The sequence below is a fragment of the Convolutriloba macropyga genome, chromosome 4, assembly GCF_964194025.1.
Source record: "Convolutriloba macropyga chromosome 4, txConMacr16.3, whole genome shotgun sequence".
Taxonomy (NCBI): domain Eukaryota; kingdom Metazoa; phylum Xenacoelomorpha; order Acoela; family Convolutidae; genus Convolutriloba; species Convolutriloba macropyga.
This window is the reverse complement of record NC_134471.1, coordinates 11,921,812-11,947,219: the sequence shown is the minus strand read 5'-3', so window position 1 is coordinate 11,947,219 and position 25,408 is coordinate 11,921,812. Positions and strand designations below refer to the sequence as shown.

At 36.4% G+C, this 25,408-nt stretch overlaps 1 protein-coding gene across 1 annotated transcript in view; it reads left to right on the top strand.

The window, feature by feature from the left end:
• Positions 1–24,699, top strand: part of LOC142338255 (uncharacterized) — a 51,505-nt gene extending 26,806 nt beyond the window's left edge. The window contains exons 2-3 of the mRNA XM_075387926.1: positions 22,097–22,343; positions 24,647–24,699. Coding sequence (XP_075244041.1) covers positions 22,097–22,302 — 206 coding nt within the window. The 3' untranslated portion in view covers positions 22,303–22,343; positions 24,647–24,699. The remainder of the gene's footprint in view (positions 1–22,096; positions 22,344–24,646) is intronic.
• The last annotated feature ends 709 nt before the right edge of the window (positions 24,700–25,408 follow it).

Sequence of the window (25,408 nt, the reverse complement as noted above, 5' to 3'; positions counted from 1 at the left end):
AAGTAAGTGACAGATGGAGCAGTGGATTACGAAGTTGGTGACACGCATGAGGTAGAGGTTGGAACCCTTGGACGGCAGTTTCTTTTCTATAAGAAATCCGGTGAACACGGTGAAAAAAAAATTTTTCACAGCAAAATTCAACGCAAATCTTAAAAAAATTCACCGCTTTCAGCGCATTCAACGCTAAAAGATGCGGGCGCTTTGCGGTGAAAAAAGTTTTTTTTCAACGCTATTCACCGCTAATCTTACATTATTTTTTGTCAAAATCTCGATACGGGTATCACCATTATCAATTGAATAAGTCACCATTATAACCATTATTAATTGAATAAGTCACCATTATCACCATTATCAATTGAATAGGTCACCATTATCACCATTATCAATTGAATAAGTCACCATCATATGTGCCAGAGTAAATTTTCATCTCGTGAAGCCGCATCAATTTTCAAAAAGGTTGGACGGACTCAAAAACCTTGTGCCGGAATAATGTCCTAGTTGGGCCTCTCAGAATACATTGAAGCAGTATATCTGAGTAGTAAGATAATAGGGTACTAAGATAGGGGGGTTATCCTTCGAATTAATACGTGTGATAATAGGGGGTTATCCTTGGCGGCGCTACAAGTGAAAAATTTGACTGCGGCTGTGCATAGGTGATACATGTAAACCAGCTTTCTTCCGCCTTTATTCCCTTCCATTTGCGCCTTTCTCCGGTTTGTTAGATTTGTAATAAAAGATTGAATTGAAACCAAACTAAACAATCAAAATTAGGTTTAATATTTACACTGTGTATTACTACACGCAGTTTCACCAAAATTGCATGCAATTAAATTAGCATTAGTGCCGTCTCATTTTGCGTGCTGGTTCTTCTTCGCAGCTGCTTGTTTCTTCAGCTTCAAAGTTTATGAAGGGGTTGTCAAGAGAGGATCTTTCACTAGAGCTGTCGTCAATATCTGCAATATCGTCAGTGTCAATATCAGATTCAGTTATCTGCTGATTTACCACTAAACCCGAGTCGGGAGTTTCCCAAGAGCTGGTGGTGGAGTCTGGCACTGAGAGAGCCGCTGTCGAGGAAGTTTGGGACACTACAAAGTCATTATCCCATTCTGGACTAGAGCTGAGAAGTAAGTTTGAGTAACTGTCATTATCCCACTGAATATCATCACTACCCCAATCAATTTCACCGATATCACAATCAACGGTCTCATAATGTTCGAAAGGTAGAGTTTTTGTTCCGCAGGGTAGAATATACCGTTTGTTATCGAACGCTGAAAGGCATTTTTCGCTGGTAGTAACAATTTCTAATACATGATGATCGGACATTATTCGTGTGTTTTCAGTGCGAAACACGTTCCCTGTTTTCAGTGTGCTCAAGAAATCATTTTTGGGCGGCCTTTGTTACTCCTTTAGCTGAAAATTTTCGAAAACCTAAAAAAAGCCTTTAATCAGGTCTTTAAATGTTTACTAGCCCCCTATGTATATAATAAATAAACTAATACCATTCAGAAGCATACTAACAACCTTTGTAATTTGAAGATAGAACAAACATGCTTTAGAATAAACAAAGAATACTTACTTTCTGAGAGTTTTGAGTATAGTTTTGACTCTAAAAATACAAACTCCGTAATAAAGTCTCCCGCAAATTCTTCCTTAAACTTGAATACTACCAGTTTTTTTCTGTTCTGTATGAATAGTGGTCATTCGGATAATTGGATTAATCGAATTCACTAACAACAGAAGCTGGCTTTTGCGCTAATTCCTCATAGAAGTCTGTACTCCGGATTTTACATAGTGAACTATCTGTATCACTATATAACAAACGACAATCAAAATGAGCGCGCATTGTGTAGTAATGGAAACTGTACATTTGATACTTAGCCAGATCAAGCATAGTTGCTCTAATTATTGTTGGGGTATTCCGATAAACTTTTCTAGCGCGGAATGACAAAGCGGCCAGGTTATCTCCGAATGTCATGAAGCGATCAAACTCGAATTTTGAAGTAAAACACAGAACTTGATCAGCATCTCGCACAAAGGTAAGCTTACTTCGTCTGCGTCTCGATTCGAAATTCTTACCATATACTGCATTGTTCATGAGCTTATAAAAGTTCTTTTCGGATTTATTGCTAGCGGTTTGACGTTTATTACTGTCGAGTGTTATATAGGGTGCTAAACATATCGCTTGTTTGAACTGTAGGACACGGTGTACTTTAGCAACAAATAACCCAAGACTAACGTATAACTTGAGAAGTTTGTAATGCAATACATAGCTTTTTTGTGGAATAGCGTTTGAAGCAATTTTTTAACATTCGAGCTGGGTAATCTGTGATGTTCCTTAACTCAATTTTATATTCGCCCAACCAATCATCTTGAACTACGTCTTTGTTAGGGGCAAGGGGAAAGTGTCGGTTGTCATCGTGTAAGTGAACAGGGTAATTTAGGTCTATTTCAAGAAAATAACCAACTGAAGCGTCGTTAAGGGTATTGCTCATCTTTTTGTACGATTCGATGAGTCTTAAAAACTTGTAAATTTTTTGTGTTCTTCCTTCTTGAGTTGTAATAGTATCAATCAGAACTCCAAATGTCATTCATATGTATTTCTCATCTGTTGACGGAATCACTTTTATTGTTGTAGTAGACTCACAGTCGTTCAAAGCCAGACAAATATGATGTAAGTCATAGTTTTGTATGTTATGACCGACCACAGGCGTCAAATTGATATATCGTCTCGCTCGATTACACTTTTTGCGTGCCAAGCCCAAGAATTGGCCACTAAAATGACATTGGCTTAAATCTATGCTCTCTTCGGGGTAAATCTCGCTGTCAAATGATTCTTCGCATATCCAACAGTGTGTAGCGCTATTTTTCTCCAAATGTCTACAATTTCCGTTGTAGAACGGAAACTGTTATTGGCGTTCACGTATGTCCCTTGCTAACGAATGCAGCATTCGAACAAATTTACCCATACAACCTTCTGAGCTGTCCACATGATTAAAATAGGGTACATTTGAGTGATCATCAACTAGTACCCAGGCAATTCCACACGGCTCGTGCTTCGCAATAACGCGAGTTGCTGTTTGGTCAGTTGATGCATCACATCCAGCGGCGGGTAGGAGAAAAGATTCAAAGTCGAAATAAATGACCATTGGAACAAACCACGAGGCTGAAAAAAATTGAGAACCTGTATTCAATTTCATCTGGTGATGGCATTTGAATAACTGCAGGGGTATTTAGATAACAATTTTCAATATGAATATTATAGTTTTTCAGTCCATCACGACACAACCAGAAACAATTACGGCAAATGCGGTAACCAAATCTGAATTTCAGATCTCTAACTCTACAAACGACTTTCACAAGGTCAGTAATGAGAATATAGTGATAAATGTCGGCATCATAAATAAGTAAAATATCCAAAACAAAAACTGATTCAAAAGAGGAGACTCGTAGAGGGTAAAGTTGTCCTTTATTGTAGCCAAAGACGTTGATTGTCACATCATTGAGGGTTTCAAAGAGTTTCATTTGCTCAAATCCCATTGGCATGTCAAATTTGCCAGCAGGTTGGTGAATGTTCTCTTGTTGATATGTTGCTGGGGATTTTTTGTCAATATGATAGTTCCTGTCATCTCTATCAAGAATGATTCCATGATGCGCTTGATACGGTGCCACCAAGCAATAATTGAAACAATTGGCTTCGTCGTGGTTTCGAATGTTGAGCAATCCGCGACAGTTTGCGAGCTTATGGGGTAAGGCAAGATAGGATGAGCCACGAATTGGTTGGAAGTGGGCAAAATTGATGTCAAGTTTGGTTATTTTTTCAACAACCCAACCACTTCCAGATGAATCAAACGTAGACAAGACAGCTATCATTTCCTCCACCATGCTCCAGTACAACTCGTCTGCGAGACACTCTACGTAAATGGGCATCCTGAGAGAATTGGCGTAACTTTCAATGCGCATCTCGACTTCGGTTGAGTTTTCATCTTGATGCAGCTTTAAAAACTGTAATATTACCGCAAATTGTACTTTCTGTGGACCTTGGTTCAGTCGTAGCTCGATTAGCGTTGGAATTGCAGACCCTTGATTGAGTGGGAAGCTCTCAAGATCTCTGTCAGCTGTATTACTGACCATTTTGTACGTTTGTTACAAACCGTTGAAGGCTGTCTCCGCTGTAGCCTCTTTCGGTTGCTATTTAGGTCCAAATACAGGCAGCGAGTGAAGGGAGTTCATATTCTGCGCAAACAGGTGCGCATCATTGGATCCCATGAAGCACCATTGGCAGCAGTTTGTGAAATTTGAGTGGCAAGTTCGCATTTGCTGTTCAGCTTCAGACAGTTTCCTTGAATTGAACACACATAGGGAGCAGTTATAGACAGGAAGGCCAACGTTTTCTGGATGAAATTTATGTTGAAGTCTTGAACCGTTCCCACAAGTGCTAAACGTAGCGGAACAGAAGTTGCACGAATAGAACATTTCTAATAGTTTCGACAAGTTTCAAATTCTAGCAGAACTTTGTTAACAAGTAAATAACTCGGAAATGACTAAGGATCATCGAACTGAAGCACCAATGTGATTTCTGAACGCAAAATTTGAAATTTCAAAACGCTGCAATCTGATTGGTCGGTTTTGGCGGATACCTTTTATTCGAAATTTTGTTAGTTTTGAGAGAAAAAAGATGTGTTTTCAATTCTCCTTAGCAATCGTATGTCAAAATATACCACCAAAAAGAACCCTACCGAGTGTTGCCGGTCATCGTTTGTTTCAAAAAACGTTTGTTGAGAAGCTGGAAAAACATGATAAATTTCAAAGTTGTATTAAAACGCGCTATTTTATGCATTTTCAAACACGGGTGTTTATAGTTCTCCTATGTTGTTAAGTTTGAAACTTTGATGAGCAAAAATTCTCCCAGTGCCAAAAAACATAGGACCCAAATTAAAAAGTTACTCAAAAGTAAACAGAAAAAAATTGTTTTTCTGTCAATCAAGTCATTAGTTAATAATTATATGAGAATTACATGACGTGAAGTAAACATTAGTCATTTTTCTGAGGCCTTTTTTGATGACAGCTGTTCTGAAATAAATTTGCACTGAGGACCCAATAAGTAAAAAAAAAAGTAAAGAAAACCGATCTAAGGGCTTTATTTAGGGTACTTCATATGCTAATTAATGCCAGATGTGAATCTGACATTAATTGCCAGATGATTTGAAAATTGGCGAAGAAGCCTTTTTGGCGATGATGCTTACGAGTAATAATGTCAGGCATCAAGCGGTGATCACAAAACCGTTGCAACAATTTGAAATTTTTTTTCACTTATTAGTAATTAGGTTAATTAACCCTTAATTAGTCGTTAATTAGGGGATAATTATCTCACTAACAAGTGAGTAAAATTTGACGAGTGTGATGAGATGTTTTGTACTTTAGAGTACGCTTAGACTTACTGAACAATCAGTTTCATACCAAGTTTTTTTTGGAGACCTTTTGGCGTCAAAGGTCAGAGGTCATGTGTCAAATAAATTTTTTGATTTTTTTAACAAACGTGCTCTTTCTCTTTCACTTGATCCACAAATAACAAATGGGAGGTGATTCTGGTGTAAACTGAAGAGCGCATCTACTGAGTTAAGTGTCAAAAATTGACGTTTGAAATGTATTTTTCCTAAAATTTTCTTTAATTGCTTTCAGTTTTTGAACATTTCTTAAACTTATGAAATTAATTTGGAATTCATTCCATGCTACAGCTATGGCATGGAGTTAGCATGTCATTAGCGTCAATACAGCGTACTCTAACAAGTGACTAAATCTCTCAATTTTTTTTGTTTAATATTATATGGTAGCGAAGATTTTGTAGATTGAGAAAATAATTTTTGGATATAATATTGAAAAATCACACCACGTCATATTAGTTACAATAAATGAGCGTTTGTTAGAAAACTAATTTGTATGTTCACGCCATAACGAAAACCAGTTCTGACATGTTTGAACTTGATCAGCAGAGAAATTATAATTTCTTTGGCTCAGCAGATTTAAAACTACAAAAACAGACATCAAAAAGTTAAATTCAGCTTCCGGAAACTTGAAATCATACTTAACTCAATCAAGTTCGCATCTCACTAAATGTAATAAAACAGTTTTGTGGTGATTCGTCAAGTTTCTTTTCAAAATGATTGTCAAAATGGTTGTCATTGAACAGAGCCGTAGAATTATTCTTGTGAATTCCCGCAAAGAGAGATGGACTGGATGTCGGTGTAAAACTGGGACTCTGATCAACTGCTGTTGTTATTGGCAAGCTGGCTGAATCCAATTGCGATTCATTTTCTGGGTAGCAAGGTGATGACTTCATGCCCCAAATGTCAGCTAAGCTTTCGCAAGCTTGATGAGCCCATAGCTGGTTTTCAAACAGAGGCACACAGTCGCAATCGTAACGAAACAAAATTCGTTTAGCGTCGTCAGGTAATGACTCCATGTCAAGATGTTGAAATTTTGGCAAAACTTATGGAGGTAACTGTCCCCCTGATTTAATAAGGCTGCATGGTTCTGTCTTCTCTGGCGAAGAAGCAATTGTGTTATTGAAAAGCTTATGTATCAAACAGTGCTGGTAGGTTTGCCAAATATCACCTTGTCCATTCTCTTGAATCAGCACAATAAAGTTTTCGGACACTGTCTGATAAAACAATGTTCGCTCCAAAAAAATTACAAATTCAGCAAGTATTTGAACGGACATAATTTGATTCAAAAGAGGAGACTCGTAGAGGATAAAATTGTCCTTTATCGTAACCAAAGACGTTGATTGTCACATCATTGCGGGTTTCAAAGACTTTCATTTGTTTAAATCCCATTGGAATTTCAAATTCGCCCACAGGTTGGTGAATGTTCTCTTGTTGATATGTTGCTGGGGATGTTTTGTCAATATGATAGCTCCTGTCATCTCTATCAAGACTGATTCCATGATGCGCATGATACGCTACCACGAAGCAATAATTGAAACAATTCGTCGTGGCTTCCAATATTGAGTAAACCGCGATAGTTGGCGAGCTTATGGGGTAAGGCAAGATAGGATGAGCCGCGAATTGGTCGGTAGCGGGCAAATTTGATGTCGAGTTTGATTATTTTTTCAACAACCCAACCACTTCCAGATGAATCAAACGTAGACAAACAGCTATCATTTTCTCCACCATGCTCCAGTACAACTCGTCTGTGAGACCCTCTACTTAAATGGGCGTCATGAGAGAGTTGGCATAAATTTCAATGCGCTCCTTCGTTTCGGTTGAGTTTTCATCTCGATGCAGCTTTAATAACTGTACTTTTACTGCAAATTGTACTTTTTGTGGCCCCTGGCTCTGTCGTTGCTCGATTAGAGTTGCAATTGCTGACCCTTGATTGAGCAGGAAGCTCTCAAGATCTCTGTCAGCCGTATTATTGACAATTTCGTAAGTTTGTAACACACCGTTGAAACCTGTCTTCGCTGTAGCCTCTTTCGGTTGGTATTTAGGTCCAAATACAGGCAGGGAGTGAAGAGAGTTCATATGCTGCGCAAACAGGTGCGCATCATTGGATCCCATGAAGCACCATTGGCAGCAGTTTGTGAAATTTGAGTGGCAAGTTCGCATTTGCTGTTCAGGTTCAGACAGTTTCCTTGAATTGAACACACATAGGGAGCAGTTATAGACAGGAAGGCTAACGTTTTCTGGATGACATTTATGTTGAAGTCTTGAACCGTTCCCACAAGTGCTAAACGTAGCGGAACAGAAGTTGCACGAATAGACCATTTCTAATAGTTTCGACAAGTTTCAAATTCTAGCAGAACTTTGTTAACAAGTAAATAACTCGGAAATGACTAAGGATCACCGAACTAAAGCACGAATGTAATTTCTGAATGCAAAATTTGAAATTTCTAAACGCTGCAATCTGATTGGTCGGTTTTGGCGGATACCTTTAATTCGAAATTTTGTTAGTTTTGAGAGAAAAAAAATGTGTTTTCAATTCTCCTTAGCAATCGTATGTCAAAATATACCACCAAAAAGTACCCTACCGAGTGTTGCTGGTCATCGTTTGTTTCAAAAAACGTTTGCTGAGAAGCTGGAAAAACATGATAAATTTCAAATTTGTGATAAAATGCACCATTTTATTTATTTTCGAATACGGGTGTTTATAGTTGTCCTACGCTGATAAAATTGATGAGGTAAAATGGTCTCAGTGCCGAAAAACATAGGACCCAAATTTAAAAAATGCTCAAAAGGAAACCGAAAAAAATTGCTTTTCTGTCAATCAAGTCATTAGTTAACAATTATATGACAATTACATGACACAAACATGAGTCATCTTTCTGAGGCCTTTTTTGATGACAGCTGTTGTGAGATAAATTTAAACTGAGAACCCAATAGGTCCAGAAATGTAAAGAAAACCGATCTAACGTCTTTCCTTAGTGTAATTCATATGCTAATGGATGATGATGCTTACGAGCTTTAATGTCAGGCATCAAGGCGGTGATCACAAAACCGTTGTGAAATTTTTGTTTCACTAATTAGAAATTGATTTAATTAACCCTTTATTAGTCGTTAATTAGAAGATAATTATCTCCATAACGAATGAAAAACATTTGACGAGTGTGATGAGATGTTTTGTACTTTAGAGTATGCTGAGGCTTACTGAACAATCAGCTCCATCTCAAGTATTTTTTGGAGCCCCCTTGGTGTCAAAGGTCAGAGGTCATGTGTCGAAAAAATTTATTTGAGTTTTTTTTGTTTTTGGTACAAACGTGCTCTTCTTCTTTCACTTGATCCACAAGTAACAAATGGGAGGTGATTCTAGTGTAAGCTGAAGGGCGCAACTACTGAGTTAAGTGTCAAAAATTGACGTTTGAAATGTATTTTTCCTATAATTTTCTTTGATTGCTTTCATTTTTTGAAAATTTCTTCAACTTATGAATTGAATTTGTAATTCATTCCATGCTATAGCTGAGGCATGGCGATAGCATGTCATTGTCGTCAATAGAGCGTACTCTAGCAAGTGACTAAATCTCTCAAATTTTGTGCTTAATATATAATGGTATCAAAGATGTTGTAGATTGAGAAAAAAATTTCTGGATATAGTATTGAAAAATCACACCACGTCCTAGTAGTTGCAATAGTTGAGTGTTTATTGGATAAAAAATTGGTATGTTTACGTCATATTGAAAATCCGCTCTGAACATTTTCGAACTTGATCAGTGAAGAAATTATAATTTCTTTGGCTCAGCAGATTTAAAACTACAAAAACAGATATCAAAAGTTAAATTCAGCTTTCATAGAGTTGAAATCATACTTAACTCAATCAAATTAGCATCTCATAAATTGTTTATAAAACAGTTTTGTGGTGATTCGTCAAGCTTTTTTTCAAATAAATTTACCAAAAAATAAGTCCATTAAAGGATTCTCAGGTACACGTTTTTTTGGTGCATTGCAAACTTTTGGCGTCTCTATGACACCAAAAACACGTGCTGGCCCTGGTGTTTGAAATTGTGTAGCTGAAAGTAACGCTGTATTAAACTGGTTGTCATTGAACAGAGCCGTAGAATTATTCTTGTGAATTCCCGCAAAGAGAGATGGACTAGATGTCGGTGTCAAACTGGGACTCGGATCAACTGCTGGTGTTATTGGCAAGCTGGCTGAATCCAATTGCGATTGATCTTCTGGGTAGCAAGGTGATGACTTTATGCCCCATATGTCAGCTAATTTTTCACAAGCTTGATAAGCCCCTTGCTGGTTTTCAAACAGAGGCGCACAGTCGCAATCGTAACGAAACAAAATTCGTTTAGCGTCGTCAGGTAATGACTCCATGTCAAGATGTAGAAATTTTGGCAAATCTTTTGGAGGTAAATGTCCCCCTGATGTATTAATACTGCATTCTGCTGACTCTGTTTTCTCTGGTAAAGAAGCAATTGCGTTAATGAAAAGCTTAGGTATCAAAATGTTCTGGTAAGTTTGCCAAACATCACCTCGTCTCTTCTCTTGAAACAGCACAATAAAGTTTTCGAACACTGTCTGATAAACCAATGTTCGCTCCACAAAAATTACAGTTTCAACAAGTATTTGAACGGACAATATTTTTTTGTACAATATTTGAGAAAGAAATCAAATCTAATTTGAAACAAGACGGTTTCTGAAAAATTGTGTTTTTGAAAAAATAGAATTTTCGTCGAGTAACGAGTTCGTGAAAGAAAGCAAAGTGAACTGAACGCAAGGTTTAAAAAATTTGAATAACTATATTTAGAGTTATGTTGTACAACGTGAAATTCAACAATTTAAGTCTGGGATTAAATTTGGTTGTAATCTCTGTAGAGTATGAGCTCTGTTATATGCTCTAATTTTTGTTATTATACATGGGTTGATACAGTCTATAGTGTGTAGTTGCAAAAATCAATTCTTATCTATAACGTAATTTATTATTAGCATTTCATTGTTCACTAGTACATGTTTAATCTTATCAGAAGTTTCTTACTGCTGTTATGTAGGTTCACATGTATTTCTAATTATATGAAAATACACACAACCAGGGTCACATCTGTTCCAATCTATAAACTTATGGTCCGCATATATTTCAATTTAACAGGAAACAAAGTACACTGCACTCCTCAATGACGTCAAATACACACCTAAGGTCATATCAGTTCAAAGTTATAAGCATATGGTCCGCATATCATTCCAATAAAACAGAAAACAGTGTACAATTCACCGCTGGTCTAAATACACATGCAGGGTCTTATCTATTTTTGTATATACGGAACACATAAATTTTCTATAAAATGGAGCCGTTTTGCAGTCGGGATCACATCTGTTTCAATTTAAAAGCAAACAAAGTCTTATCTAAGGTCACAGCTGAACCTAATTATTCGATATTTGAACAACAACAGATATTTGAACAACAGCGATATTTGAACAACAGACGATATTTGAACAAAAGCCATAGGCGTACTTGAGCCGGTATTCACAAATCATTTTGATTTAGTTAGTCAGTTTAAACACTAGTTTAATCCCAACTTTGCGCCGTCCTTGAATTGCATTTTTACACATTATAACACTTGAAAGTAGTAAAACAAGTTGCACACTATGCCTTTCAAGTCCAATCAATAAAAGACACAGTTTTTGGAGATTGTTATTTCGATATAACCAAAACTGATAAGAGCTTAATCAGGGCAACGCTGAAAATCCATGAAAGAACAGGGATATATGTATTTCTGAAATTGTTCAAAAAAACAACAGACGATTACAAGTTTGAACAGAGAATTTCGTTAATTCTTGGAGAGTTTGGAAATTTGGTCAGCTCAGCTAGCAAAATACAGAAAGCGGTGACGGATAAGCAGTCATCACCACCACTAACAAAAAAACCAACATTTCAAAAAGAAGTTGTCAACAACGATGGTTGAAGCGATGTTTGAGCGTTCTTCAAACTACTTTAAACATTTTCAGAAACAGTTCAAATATCTCATTGTGGAAGGGAAACCTAGTTTTTCTATTGGAAACTTTTAAGCAGTGTGTGCCCATTTTGATTCCGAATTGTGCAATTTAGTAAAAAGCCATTACCACGTTTTGATTGATAAAACAGTTTTTGAAAACGACACATTGAAACGATGTCAGAGCTTTCCTGTGCCTTGTGTTTAACAGCTTTCAAATTCTTGTTTTCGACTGCACCAAGTTTGTAGACTAATGGAGATGTGTTTTCAAAGCTTATATTAGCAATCGAGTTCAACAGTTCCGCGGGAAAAAAACGATTCACAGTCCATGAGCATACAACTGCCAGATTATGCTAACAAAAACAAAATATCGAAAAGCAGCTCCACAAAACAAACAAATGTCAATACCAAACAGAGTGCCAAGATGCCGGTAGTTTCCAAAAAAGACTATCTACAATGCCCAGCCTCCATCAAATCAAATTCAAATTGATTTTGTTGATAGTGAAATATACGAAGAGTTGAAACAGTTCTGTATGGTCCTCATTCTGGTGCTTTTTGTCAAATTGTGGATATTATTATGGGTGGATATGGAAAATTGAATATTGATTCTGATTTATTGGGTGTTGGCTTTGTGTACAAAGAAAAAGTAAAGTTTTGAAAAAAAATAAATTTTTCAAGTTCGTAAGGTTAGAACATCACAAAATCCACAAAGTTTAGAGTTTGGACTTTGAATTGGTTGATTCTCCAAGAGTTGATAGATGTTTTGATTGTTGGCAACAGAAAAGATTCTTTGATATAGGTGTTTGTACGATGAAATTGACTGACCAAAGTTGGTTGTTTTTCTGCATAACAGTAACCAGTGAGTTCCAATATTTTCAGCAGTTGTTGCATTAAGAATAAGGAAGCTGTTTCTGTTCATTTTTCTCGGAAATTTGTTGGCCGCAAACCCGCCATGAAATTTATTTTTAAGAGTTTTGCAGCCTTGGATTAAATCATTAATATCATCTTCCTCCATCTTTAATTTGTCAGTATGTGATTCTTTGATACTCTTCTTGGGCTATCAAAAAAATTTTGCTGGCTTTTTTGCCAATAAAGAATTCTCAATATTGTTCGGTAAGGCCACAGAAAATTTCAACTCTATAGAAATTGAAGAATTTGTAAGCTCAAGATGAATAAAATTGTGGGATGCTTGTGGGTGATGGTCAAATCAAAAACCATTATGAAATGGTTCGGGTAATCTGTCAAACATATTCCATTACCATTGTCGATGTGAGCTAAATCCAATATTGTTTTAAAGTAGAGACGTTTGTCATCACTTGCGTATATCGGACTTTGTGCCACAGGTAAACCGTTTCGGTAAATATAAATCTGCTCAATGTTGAATTTGGGGAAATTAAATGGATTTTGTCTGTTGTTTCCAAGAAACGCTTCGACAGTGTTTAGACAAATTGCTAGCCTACGAATTGGCTCTCTGGCAAAAAATCTTCTTGTTTCCAACTGTGGAGACCCGTTGACGCCAGAAATGTTTGTGTTATAGTCTCCAGGTAGGAATACGAAGCTGGAATTGTTAATAATTTTTTTTCTATAGCCGATACGACATCATCGTTCAAAGTCATCTTACGAACATACAAATTAGCTTCGACAAGTTTTACTTTGTAGTGCTTGGCTGCATCGTCAGACAGTATAATAAAATTATAGATTTACCGTCTAAATACAGTGCGAAGTGTCACACCACTTAGCAAATGTCTGTCACAAGTGAAAAAGTATACTGCAACTTTACCGTAGAATGTGCACTCAGCTGACTGCCTCACTAAGATTTTCCTTCTGTTCACTTCTCCATTTGACAGCGATCCTGAATTTTCTTTGTAAGAGTAGCCCTGACATGCCAACCAGGTGTTTTTGCATCTTTGTCAATGTGAAAATTCTGTTTCAATAAAACTTTCATGAGCATAGTTTCCATCAGCGTTTGAAAATTTTAGTCCATTAGCAGACACTGTACAGTCACAGAAGAGTGAATGTAAAACATTATTGCAAAAATAAGGAGCATCTGTATTCGTAACATCTGTTGCTGCTCCTGTGTCATATCTCAAATCAGCTTCTGATGGCTGGACAATTTTGCATTTCACTTCCAAGAAAATTTTTTATAAGTTAATAAAATTAATTCGGTCACCGGTGTCCATTTGGACCGTAGACTGGGCCTAAGTTTTGACAAAAACTACCATTGAAAATGACTAAGAGAGAAGCTTTTTCGATTAAATCCAAAAAAACTATGAGTTGCTTCTGATGGTAATAAATTTGCAATGATCGTTCGCTCTCACAAAAAATTAAGACCGACTTTTTTTTGGAGCTCGGTGCGTTGAAATGGTTTTTTTTGCTTTTGTTGGTTGCTTTCTGTGACTTGACTCGCATTGATTTCCTCCGATGTGAAGTATTTCGTCGAGATCCCCCTGTCTGTTTTTGACAGTTTTTGAGACTGTATTTTTAAATGCCTGTTTTGGGAGATTTTTGCTCCCGACTACATCCAAAATCTCTGGAATATTTTGTTTCAAGAGCTCTTTACCAATACGCTTCTCCGTAGGCAAAATGAAACGACGTGCTAAAGGCAGCGCAACACGTCCAATGCCTGCAGCTAGGGCTCCAAAACCACTTCCTCTTTGGCGATAATGACCAGGAAGGTGAGGCAGAGACGATGCTTGATTAGTATAATAAGATTCCTTTTTAGAGGGAACATTTTTCGAATTGTAGTGTTAGAATAACTGTTCCAGTTCCCGAAAAAAAAATGTCCTGTTTACGTTCTCTGTTCAATTGAAATCGATTGAATTGTGTTGAATAGGAGCATCTTATAGTCTAAATTTGTAGTAACTATCCGATGAGTTGGTTCAAGCTCACACACAATACCGTTTTCCAGACGTTGTTCGGAATCACTGACTCGCAGAAGAGGAGCCTTAGTGTCACCGACGTAATGATATTGGCGTAGATGAAATTTAAATGCTTTCCAGCACGAAGGTCAGCTTGTAACTACCCATAATAAGCTTTTGTATCATCACTTTTCATAATCTTGTTCGCATTGGGAATTATTTTGTACCCAATATGTATTCCATTGCCATGATGAATTTCTTTAAATCCAGAAACGCTCGGAGTTTTCTCGCTGGGAAAAGTTATTCCCTCATATTTGCCAAATAAAATTTCATGTTTTCCAGAGCTCTTCAACTCTCTGAAAGAATAATGGGGCAGTCCAATTGTAAGCTTAAATGTAGCAGGAAGTTGAGCCACTGTATCAAAGGTTCTTGCCATAAAACTAAATTGTTGTCCACTATAAGGTCTAGAAATAACATTGGCTACCGAAAAAATTTTTTAGGAGTCTTCATAGTCTTTTAAATTGTATACAATTAGATTTCTGTTTACTATGTTTTCTATTTTTGTTGGAAATACGATTTCATTTATCGCCACTCTCCAATCACCTGTAAGATGAGTTTAATTATTGAAAAAAATTTGAAATGATGCAAGTGTGTTTGGATCAAATATTTCTATTGGAGCGGATGAAACAACGTGAACTGTAAACTTGTCTTCAAACCGGTTGTTGGACATTTTCAACGACAGGGGGCCTGAGAAGTTGTAATTTTGTTTGGTAAAATTTTCTTTGAATTGGTTCTTTGTCTGCGTTGACTAGGGAGTATGTTGGTTTAATGTCTGAGTTCCCTTTTCCTGAATGCTTCTTCTTTTTTAACTACTCTCACAAAGTCTCCAATAAAAAAGTTGGGCTTCTGAGTTGAGCTTGTTTGTGCTGCCAATGACACTAGTCGTGGCACATCTTTTTTGTAACTTTGTTAGGAGCAATTTTAGTTACTCGATTGACTCTTGATTTGATTGTTTTCACAAATTGGTCTAATTTGTCAATGTAGCTGTAGGTCCACTTTTCTTCAAGATACCGATGAATTATCTTTTTGAGTGATCTAATGTTCCTCTCTGCAAAAGCCGACTTTTTTCGCTGTAGGTACTATATAAATGAATTCCAAGTTTGGTACACAATTGTTTTAAAGCTTCAAGAAATTCTGTACCATCGTCAACGCATACTTTTTTGGGCTGTTTGATTTTGATCATCTTTTTAAATGCTTCAGCTGCTTCTGTCGCATACTTTGTTTTCAATGGTTCCGCTTGAATATATCTTGACAAACAATCAACCGCTACTAGAAGATACTTTATATTGCGTTTATAATTTGCTAGTTTATCAACGCGTGCCAAATCTAGAGACCAAATTTCGTTAATGTCTTTTACAAAAACTTTAAACTTGCAAAATTTTAATCGAATTGAACGGTACTTTGTGAAAGAGAGCTTCGTTTCCAAATTGGACTGGACTTTACCCATAGGGAGCTTGCTTTGAGTCTGCAGTCTCTCTATGCTTCCATACGAAGCTGGTCCTTTTATATAAAACTGCTCCAATTTTTTTAATTCAGGAAAAAAAGACAACATCTTCTGTCTGGTCTCTTCTTTGTGTGTCGTTTGGTCCCTTTCTTCTTCATATCTTGTTTGGGTTGGTTTTGAGCCACTGGGTTGTTCTCTACTAGAGAAGAGCTCCCGTCGACTGGGTTGTTCTCTACTTGGGAAAAACTCTTGTTCACTTTCAGACGAGACCTGCAAGATTTGATTGGCATGTGTGCTTGCAACAAGATGAGGTGAGATATTAAGAGCCATTAAACATTTTGAATAGTTTGCAATGTCATTTTTTTAGTTGGTTGCTGTAGATTGTACAAAAAAGTTGAAGCTTTAATGCCCAGTGTTTCTTTAATAACGTAAATAACGTCGTTCGACTCTATGGTTACTGTTTCAGATTGGTTAACCGAGCCAAGTATCATTTTTGATCTTTTGATTTGGTTTTTATTCATGAATTCTAGCTCTAACAATATGGAGTCGAAATCTTCGCTTTCTTGTTTTTTCACGGTCGGTTCAATCTCGCTGTCTTTGCTCATGGGTTCTGCTTTTTCCTCTCCTGAGGTTTCAATCACATTGTTTGCAGTCTCAACTGGTTCAAGTGCTTTCTCTGTTTTTTCCATTGAATTTGACTGGTTTCTTTGCAAAAGAGACAGCTGTGCAGCTTTCTATTTATAAAGGAGATTGTCCAAAACTTTTATACCGGTTGATGTGAAGCAAACATTCGTTTTGGAATTAAAATGAATGAATACTTCGGTGTGCATTTCGATTTTGTCAAATAACGATAACCAGCAAAACCAACAGTTTTGACCAACTGTTTCCCAAGCAAAATGTTTCAAAAAAGTTTGTCTAGACAATAGTTTTCTGAGTAATTTTTTATGACAATCTACAAAATTTTTTCTTATTGGATCATTACCATTGACAATGTAGAGCAAACATTTGCAAAGGAATTTAATGAAATGATTTAAAGCTCTCTCGATCTTCTCTTTTAGTTTTCTATCCGATAGGTCTAGCAGTCGCCCCAGCAAACAAACTTCTATCACTCTCATCGCTCAGAATTGTGATAACAGCTTTAGCTGATGGCAGATAAAAATTGATGCTCCTGGAGGAACAATATTTGAACAGTAGCGCAAGACGTCTAATGTTTTGGGATTCGAATCAATAAATGAATGACCAAACGGTTCTTTGGCTGCAAGCTCATAGCTTTCTTTTAAAAATTGTGCATTATTCAGTTGTCTACCAATAAAACAAATCTGTTGTGTGTCACGTGTTGAGTTAAACAATATGATATGTGTTGTATTTAGATCAATTGTTCTGGACTATCTGCTTTGCTGGAACAAATTGTGTTTAACATAAATTACACTGATGTTTTTATGTTGCCCTGCAGTTGCTAACTTTGAAAATTTTTTGTCATTAAATTTTTCTTCACATGAATAATCGAACAAAAGAAGGCAGTTATCTAACTCTGAAATGAGTTCAAAATTAGAGAATTTTTTAAAATATATGTTCAGTTTTTTCAGTAGCGATTGGAAGTTTGGCTGATCATGCTGATAAAAATAATAAACTGTTTGGAATTCTGGGAAAATGTGCCAACTAAAAACACTTTAAAAATGAGCTCAGTTTTCCCGCAACAAGATGGTTCACAAACAGCCATGAACAACCGGTCAGAGGTGGAAATAATTTCATTCAAAACTTTGAATTTGCAAGAGGGTATCCAACTGTTCAATAGAGAAGTGTTGATTCGTCACAGTCAAGACTGAAAAAACCAACTTGGCGAGAGACACAAGTATAACAAAAATTATTATAATGATTTGCGCAAAGTATAAAACCTCTGGTCGAGGCAATCTCGAATTGCAAAACCTCTAAGATCGTCTTTCGTGGTGGTCGGCGTCAAAAACAACGTCAGTTATACCTCCGCCCGAATCTAGTTGGTCTTCGGATTGACTCATTTTTAAATAAAATTATTCAAAAAAAAATTGCTTTTCGAGAACGTTGAACATAAAAATTATTCAACAACAAAAAAATCACAAGAAACATATCAAGAGTCTTTGTCTCGCTGTTTGTATGTGATTGTAAACTTGCATTTATCGAATCTTGTTTATCTCTAAAACAATTGACTCTACATTGCTCTCTGTAATCAGCTGCTTGATTTCGTTGGGAAGAATCTCATCATTCAGAGACATCAGAACTGGTACTGCACGCTTGGGCGTATGTAAAGGGGTTATTTTCAACCTTTTCATTTGCTCCTGTAAAGACATGGTACAATTGAAAGTACTCCAGTAGAGAAAGCTTCTATTTCAGCACCAGCACACACAATCTGCTGTTTCCTCAAAACTGTTTGGCTTCTTGTGTCAATTTTTCTTCCTTGATGAGAGTAACCGTTAACTGATTTTCAGGCGTTATGCAACTGTAAACTGCCAAATTTGGAGACAAATTCACTTGAAGTAGAGACGGAGCTGGTTTCTCCAACCAACGATTCATTCGTCAGCCACTGGTCAAAGAGTTTTGCCTTCTTATTGGTACAATGCTTGCTTCTTTGTCGTTTTGGGCAACTCAAAGCATGTAATATACAAACTGGTGTCTCCCGATATACTTTCAAGTGTTCAATGTTTGGAAAAAACAGAGTTCCCAAGTTGATAATGCTCCACTGTAACAGCTGCCGTAAAGTTTCCCTCTTTTCTGACCCTTTTGAGTAAAAATCAGAAAAGGGAAATCGAAGAACTATACGTTGAAAAATCTGTTGCAAATAATGATAAGGGTACTCTCCCGTCTCCCACGAGAGACCATGAAGAAATTTAGATACCCACAGGAAAGATCTTTGCTCACTCGAAGAAAGTATGTTAAATGAGTGTGGAAGTAAAAACGAAATTATATCGTTGTAATTTTTGCTAGATACCGCAAGCTCTTTTATTATAAATCCAAATTTTTTACTTCGAAAGCCTTCAAAATCATGAACAACCGCTCCGGATTTCAACATTCCAGCAAACTCAATAAACTATTTTTGAAGGATTTTACCTATAAACAAAAGGAGATTCCAGTCACATAACCAAGGTACTCATTTGTCACTGGACAAGGTAAAACGTAAGAATAGCCTCGACCCTTTTTCACTATATTCATATACAAAACGGGAAGCCTCGTGAAGTATCGCATGCAGTCTCAAAATTTTGAACGATATAAAATATTTGCCGAGGGCTGAATTATCGATGCCAATCAAACCACCATAAGGTCGCACTTTCAAAGCTATATCTAAATCAATCTCAGGATCCAAATGAAAACAAGTAGCTAAAAAGTATAAAAATCGTTCACCGTTTTTTAAATATTCTTTTTCGATTTCCTTGTAAGCTTCGTGAATACTCATCAAATCAACTGCAGCAAGGGTAGCGATATGATTTTATAAAGGCTCACTCAAAAATGACTCTAGCCTGCCTTTTCCACCCAAATCAACCTACCTGCGGAAGAAAGCTAGTTTACATGTATCACCCATGCACGGCCGCAGTCAAATGCTTTACATGTAGCGCCTCCAAGGATAACCCCCTATTATCACACGTATTAATTCGAAGGATAAACCCCCCCCCCCCCCCTATCTTAGTACCCTATTATCTCACTACTTATCCGCTAGAAATTTATCCACTTCGCCCCTGCCATTCTGAAGCACGATGCATACCATTTTTTGGAGACTAGAAACTGATAAACCAGACGAGTTGTACAAACCGACAAACGAAAGTTTTTTGTCAACACTAACTTCTTATGCATATACCAGTTACGCATTACGCAGAGTTTCCGAGGATCTTCTCCGGTTCAAAGTAGAATATTTTCCTCAGATATTCAGTTGCATCCGCAGAGACCACAAAAATTGACGAAATAAGTTTCAAGCTGAAGAGATTCAGCAGAGAGGACGAAGTAATTGGTCACAATGGGCTAAGTTTCGCTCGTTAAAAAAAGAGAAAAACACTATAATCTGAACAAATATCTTCGAACGTTTTTAGAATGAAGTGAGGCCTACTTTGAGAATCACTGAGAACCTGTTTATTGTCTTGACGCGAAGCAAGGCGCTTAGTATTCTCTTTGTAGTTTTCCCCTTTGACCTAATAGGTATTTCCTAGTCGAAAATTAATGGCAAGTTTATAAAAATTTATCAGAAAAAGCTTATAAGTATTTCCAAAAAAGATGCATTATTTTTACAAGTTTTTACAAAAAATTCCGAAACTTTTGCATTAATTTGTAAAAATGTTTAAAATCTTGCCTTAATTTAGAAACAGTTTGCAAATACTTCCATTCATTTTCAACATGTTTTTGCATTATTTGTGCATTATTTTATAAACAAGATCTATTGTTTCTCCGATCGACATTCAGAGAAGACGTTTTGTCAATTAAGCAGCTTGAAGCACAAAATGACCAGCTAACGAATAGGAAAAGTTGAAGCAGATATAAGCCCTCTCAATAACCAGAAAGGGTTTCAGTTAAATTCATATGACTTCATACGCATCAGTTTCTGAGCTATAAAAAAGGATCGAGTTCATTACAGGATCTAAAAAAGAAAAACTCTCATAGAACTTCTAATTTTTAGCCTATGGAATACTCGATGTTATTTGCGACTGGCCTTCAGTAGTCCACTGACATAGAAAATGGTAGCAAGTTTATTGATTTCAGCTTCTGCTAACTCTGGCTGCAATGATTTAGCAGAATCGGTGATAATTCACTATTGAGAACACCAAGTTAACCTTCATAATTCTGTCGACACTGTTATCTCTATCCAATAGGATACTAGAGAAACACGTTTCCGCAAGTATGAAAGGAGCTTGCACGCTCAAACACCCCGGGTCGAGGTGTCACCGCTAAAAATCGCTAAAAGATGTAAGATTTGCGGTGAATTTGAGTAAAGATGTAAGATTTGCGCTCAATGCGATGAATGCGTTGACAAGAAAAATTTAAGCAGTGAAAAATAATTTTTCTGGAGCGGTGAAAGAAAATTTTTCACCACTACCAGCAAATTACGGCCAAAAAAATAAATTTCAGCGATACCAGCAGAATGCGGTGAAAAAAATTTTTTCAGCGCTAAAATCGCAAACCTTACAAATATTCACCGCTAATTTCAAACGCTTATCTTAAATTAACAAGATTAATGAATAAACTGAGCGACAGAACGTAGTGACAGTGGAATAAGAAGTTGATGACACGCAGGAAGTGTGTGGTTCGAACCCGTGTACGTCAGATTCTTTTTTGTAAGAAAGCCGCTGAATGCGGTGAAAAAAATTTTCACCGCTAAAAACCGCAAGTTTAACTTAGAATCAATCAAACTGTGATAACCAGTGTTGTTTCAGTCTTAATAACTTAACTATTCTATCCCTTCATGATCGGTTCATATTTGATGCTGTTTAACATGACTTATTAATTAATATTTGCAATTAACTTTCTTTAAAACTGAATTATATACCAAGAGTAGAACCAGGAAGTTGAACTCTCATGTTATACATGTGGTCCCGCGATTAACCCCGTTGTTTAGGAATCTAATGTACGGACCAGCAGTATAGAGGTGCACCCCTGCCAACCCTGATCAGACTGATTTGGGTCGCGCACGTGGGATAGACTGCGACCGCTCCACAGAGTCTGGCACCACTATCTACACTGTGTACAGTCTAATCAAGACCACATCTAGAGTCTGCACGGTCTGATCAGGGCAATACCTAAGGTTTCGACAATTTGATCAGAGCTCCGCCCAAAGTCTGGATAGTCGGATCTTAGCGTTTTATAGGGTCTGGATAGTTGTGTAATTGAGAACAGGTCTTTTGAATCACTAAGCCAGGCTGCCTTGCGAGCCAACTCAATGGTCTGAAAAAACTTGGGTTGCGCCGTCGTCTGACCAATGGCAATTTTTGGCCTGTTCGTTCTGGTCAATGCCCTTTATTTCAGTCTGTTTGGTCTGGCCAACACCCACATTTTGGTTTGTTTGGTCTGGGCGATACCCATAATCAAGGCCTGGAAGTCCAGACAAAAGAAATAGAGAAGCGGGTTCTCTTCAAAAGATGTAAACCTGTTATGCATTGTCTGATTTCAAAATAACATTCTGTAATTGGTAATCAACATCTAGATGATTAGACAACTTCCTCAAACTATTTTCAAAAATTCGTATCGGCCTTTAAATTGCTAGTTTTTTCACCAATTTTTGCACGGCACTTACTGATGTAGAAAATGTTTAATAAAGGAATGAGGGAGAAAAAAGCAGGAATTGCGTTAATATTTTAGACTTCGATGGTGATACGGTACCTGTTCATTTGTGGAGAGATGACACTCAGCCCGGGAACACTCGTGATGCGCGGGATGAACAATGTACAGCCCAAAGTCGCCCCGGCAGACAACCGAAATTCTTCGGAATCGATGACTACGCATGTGAAGGAGCACAACTGCACTTTGCTATTTGCCAGTACTTATTGTCTGGCATCGGCAAATAGTTCTACGACTGTTCTTACTGTGATGACATTCATTTACAAATGTACGTGGTTTTTTAATCGTAAAGATACCCTTAACTATTAAAAAATCTAGGTAGAAGACTTTTGCGGTTATCAATAACTGAAGACAACCGTAAATGCAGGCATCAAAACCCTGAACACCAATATTTTGGAACATTTTTGCTCTGGCTTTAAACTTCAACGGGTCATCCATCATACAACATTCATAGGAGTCATAAGCGGTTGTATAAGAGACTTAGCTTCTACACTAAATCACCCGTACCTAACGCCAAGTCAATATCAGTACTACGGAAGTCTAATTCCAAGTCTAGATATCAGTGCTGATTCAGAGCGATGATCATAACACATTTAAGACTTGTCAGACTTGGCCAAGACTTGGCAAGTCTTAATCCAAGTGCGAAAATAAAGTTCCGTACGGGTATCGAACCGACGCTCTCCCTAGCTGGTTGTCCTTCTTACTGTGCCACGGCGACTGAAGAAAGTTTGTCTTTTACGCCGTTCAAATACGCTTGAAAGAAGCAAATTTCAAGCGAGAAAGCGAGCAAATCATATTACATGGGAGACTTGCATTGCCCAGTACTGATATACACTAAGAGTTCGGTACGGGCATGTATAGTTTGTGCGATTTGTGTCATTCGAGAATCAACAAAAAATTAAATTTTCTCACAAGATGTTGAAAAGTTTATATTTGAATTGACTGATACGAAAAAATGGATTATTGTACCATGGATTAATAATAAAATTAGAAATAATTACGTCTTGTAAAATCATAAGCACACTGGCACCAATCTTACTAAAATGAAAAATGAGAAGCAGCCTCATTTGGCCAACTAGTTAATGATAACATCCGTATGAATAAAAGTAGTAACAAAATTGATAAATTCATTCGTATTGCAAAGTAATAATCGGATTCAAAACTATGTTGCACAATAAAAAATCAGATTTTTTGCATATTTTTAAATATAAATAGCAATAGTTTGGCTTCTTTCAATAATTTTACGCTTTTCAGTTTGTGTTGTACCGTCATGTATATGATTTCTCTCGTTTTACGTTAAGATAATGATTGTTTTCATAAGCTCTGAGTAACACTGGTACTTTCTTTCTCTCATAATCACATTTTTGGTGAGATTTTTTTTTGGAAAATTTTTCTCTGCTTCACTCTACAAACGTAAGATCTTTAGCTCTCCTCTTCAAAGAAAAACATTTGAACTCCTATACCGTGATCATATATGATCTCTTAAGTTTCATTCTAAATTCGTAATTGTTCAAATGGTTTTTTGGTTATAATCCGACATGGATATTTGTTGATCGTAGTTGTAACAATTTTTTTCTCAGATTTCATCAGTGTTACCCCCACAAATGTTATTTCTATTTCCTAAGGAACTCGAAAATGGTTTCATAGTTTCCCCATTGAGACCATATATTATTCGTAGGTTTTGTTTTGAGATAATTTTTCTGCGATCACATACAAGCGCAGTACAGTTTGAAGGCGAAAGTTTATCGTTTCGTCTTCTCATACACAACCTTTATGAATTTTGTGACATCAGTAAGGGTCAAACAGAACTCAGATCTTATACGAGGACATTCAGTGATTTCTGTAATTTCATAAAAAGAAGAAAGTACTGAGAAATTTATTGTAGTATTGGAAATCATATATGGTTATTTTATGAAACCATAAAACATCCATTTGGTAGTTCGGCCAAAGTTATATTCTATTAAGAAGCTTCTCCATATCACGTTTCCTGCTGCTAAAATTGTATTTCTGCTGCTAAAAAACTTTTAACAATTTTCAGAATTATCCGTAAGAAGAACAGATTCACCTGGACCGTTATGTGGAATCAACTGTTTCACTTGCATATGTTTTGATTTCTTGATTTCAAACCTAGAAATTTTTAATCATATACTGCAATATGCCTAAAAAATCCACCGTATGATCTATAAACTGTTTATATGATTGATTTCAAACCATGAGAATTAAGAGAAAAATTCACCATAATGTCATCATACATTTGTTTGTACTTGCTGTTATTAAAGCATCGTTTTTCTGTGAAATAATCCAATCGTTCTCTATTTTTGTCGTGACTACCTCATTTTCATTAAAAAAAAAGATAGACAGAATACTTTTAAAACGGATTCGTGGACCAACTAAAGAAATTTGAATATGTTAATACCATCCAGTGAAAACTTTTTATCAAAGTAATATAGACATAAAAGCTGCTAATAAAACGTTGAAATAATGTTTAGTAACTAAAGCTTATAAATCTACAGTTTGTTAGTCTGCAAAAATTGGAAAAGTTATTTCAATTGGTTCGCTTTTCTTTATCAGGAACTCGGAACAACATTGACGTCAGTAAACGGAACCCGATTAGCCAGTAATTTTGGTGTGGCTGCTTCATTTGCTTTTGGAAGTGGATTTAAATATGAAGAAAAATATTTAACGAATATATGATTTCAATCAATTGTTACTTCTTTTAAAAAAGCTGTTTGTAGAGAACAAAAAATCCTGAATCAGAGTTTAAGTAAAGGTTTAAACGAGGACAATAATTGCTCAAAAATCTCATCGAATTTGTCTGAATATTATTTGGCCCCGATTGAACCATGCATGAACACATTCGTGCGCAAAAAGAAGTTAGAAATTTTGGAGACCATTGACACCAGAGTGACAGCAGAGTTGTTTCAGCCTTATTTTTTGGAATTGATTCATGTATGAAAAAAGATCTGCGCAAACAATCGAATAAAGTCTGTTCGGTTTTGAGGTCATTAAAAAACGTAATTTTTATGAAAAATCGATTGTGTCCATAATAAGAAAAAAATGGTTGTGGGGTTGAGTAAAATATCTTGAAACTTTGGATTCAAAAAGATTGTATTTGGCTTGATAAATAAGGAAAAGGAGTTTAGAAGCCAACAGTTATGTTGTATTAGCCGTATATTCCGCAGTAACTTATGCAAGAAACCGAACTGAAACAATCAATTAGAAATCGTTCTTTCAAATGATTTGATCTTATATTTTAATATTATTAAAATTACTTTCACTGAATTTCAACACAAACGTCCTGTTTGAGCGTTTTTTCAAACTCTTATGTTAATG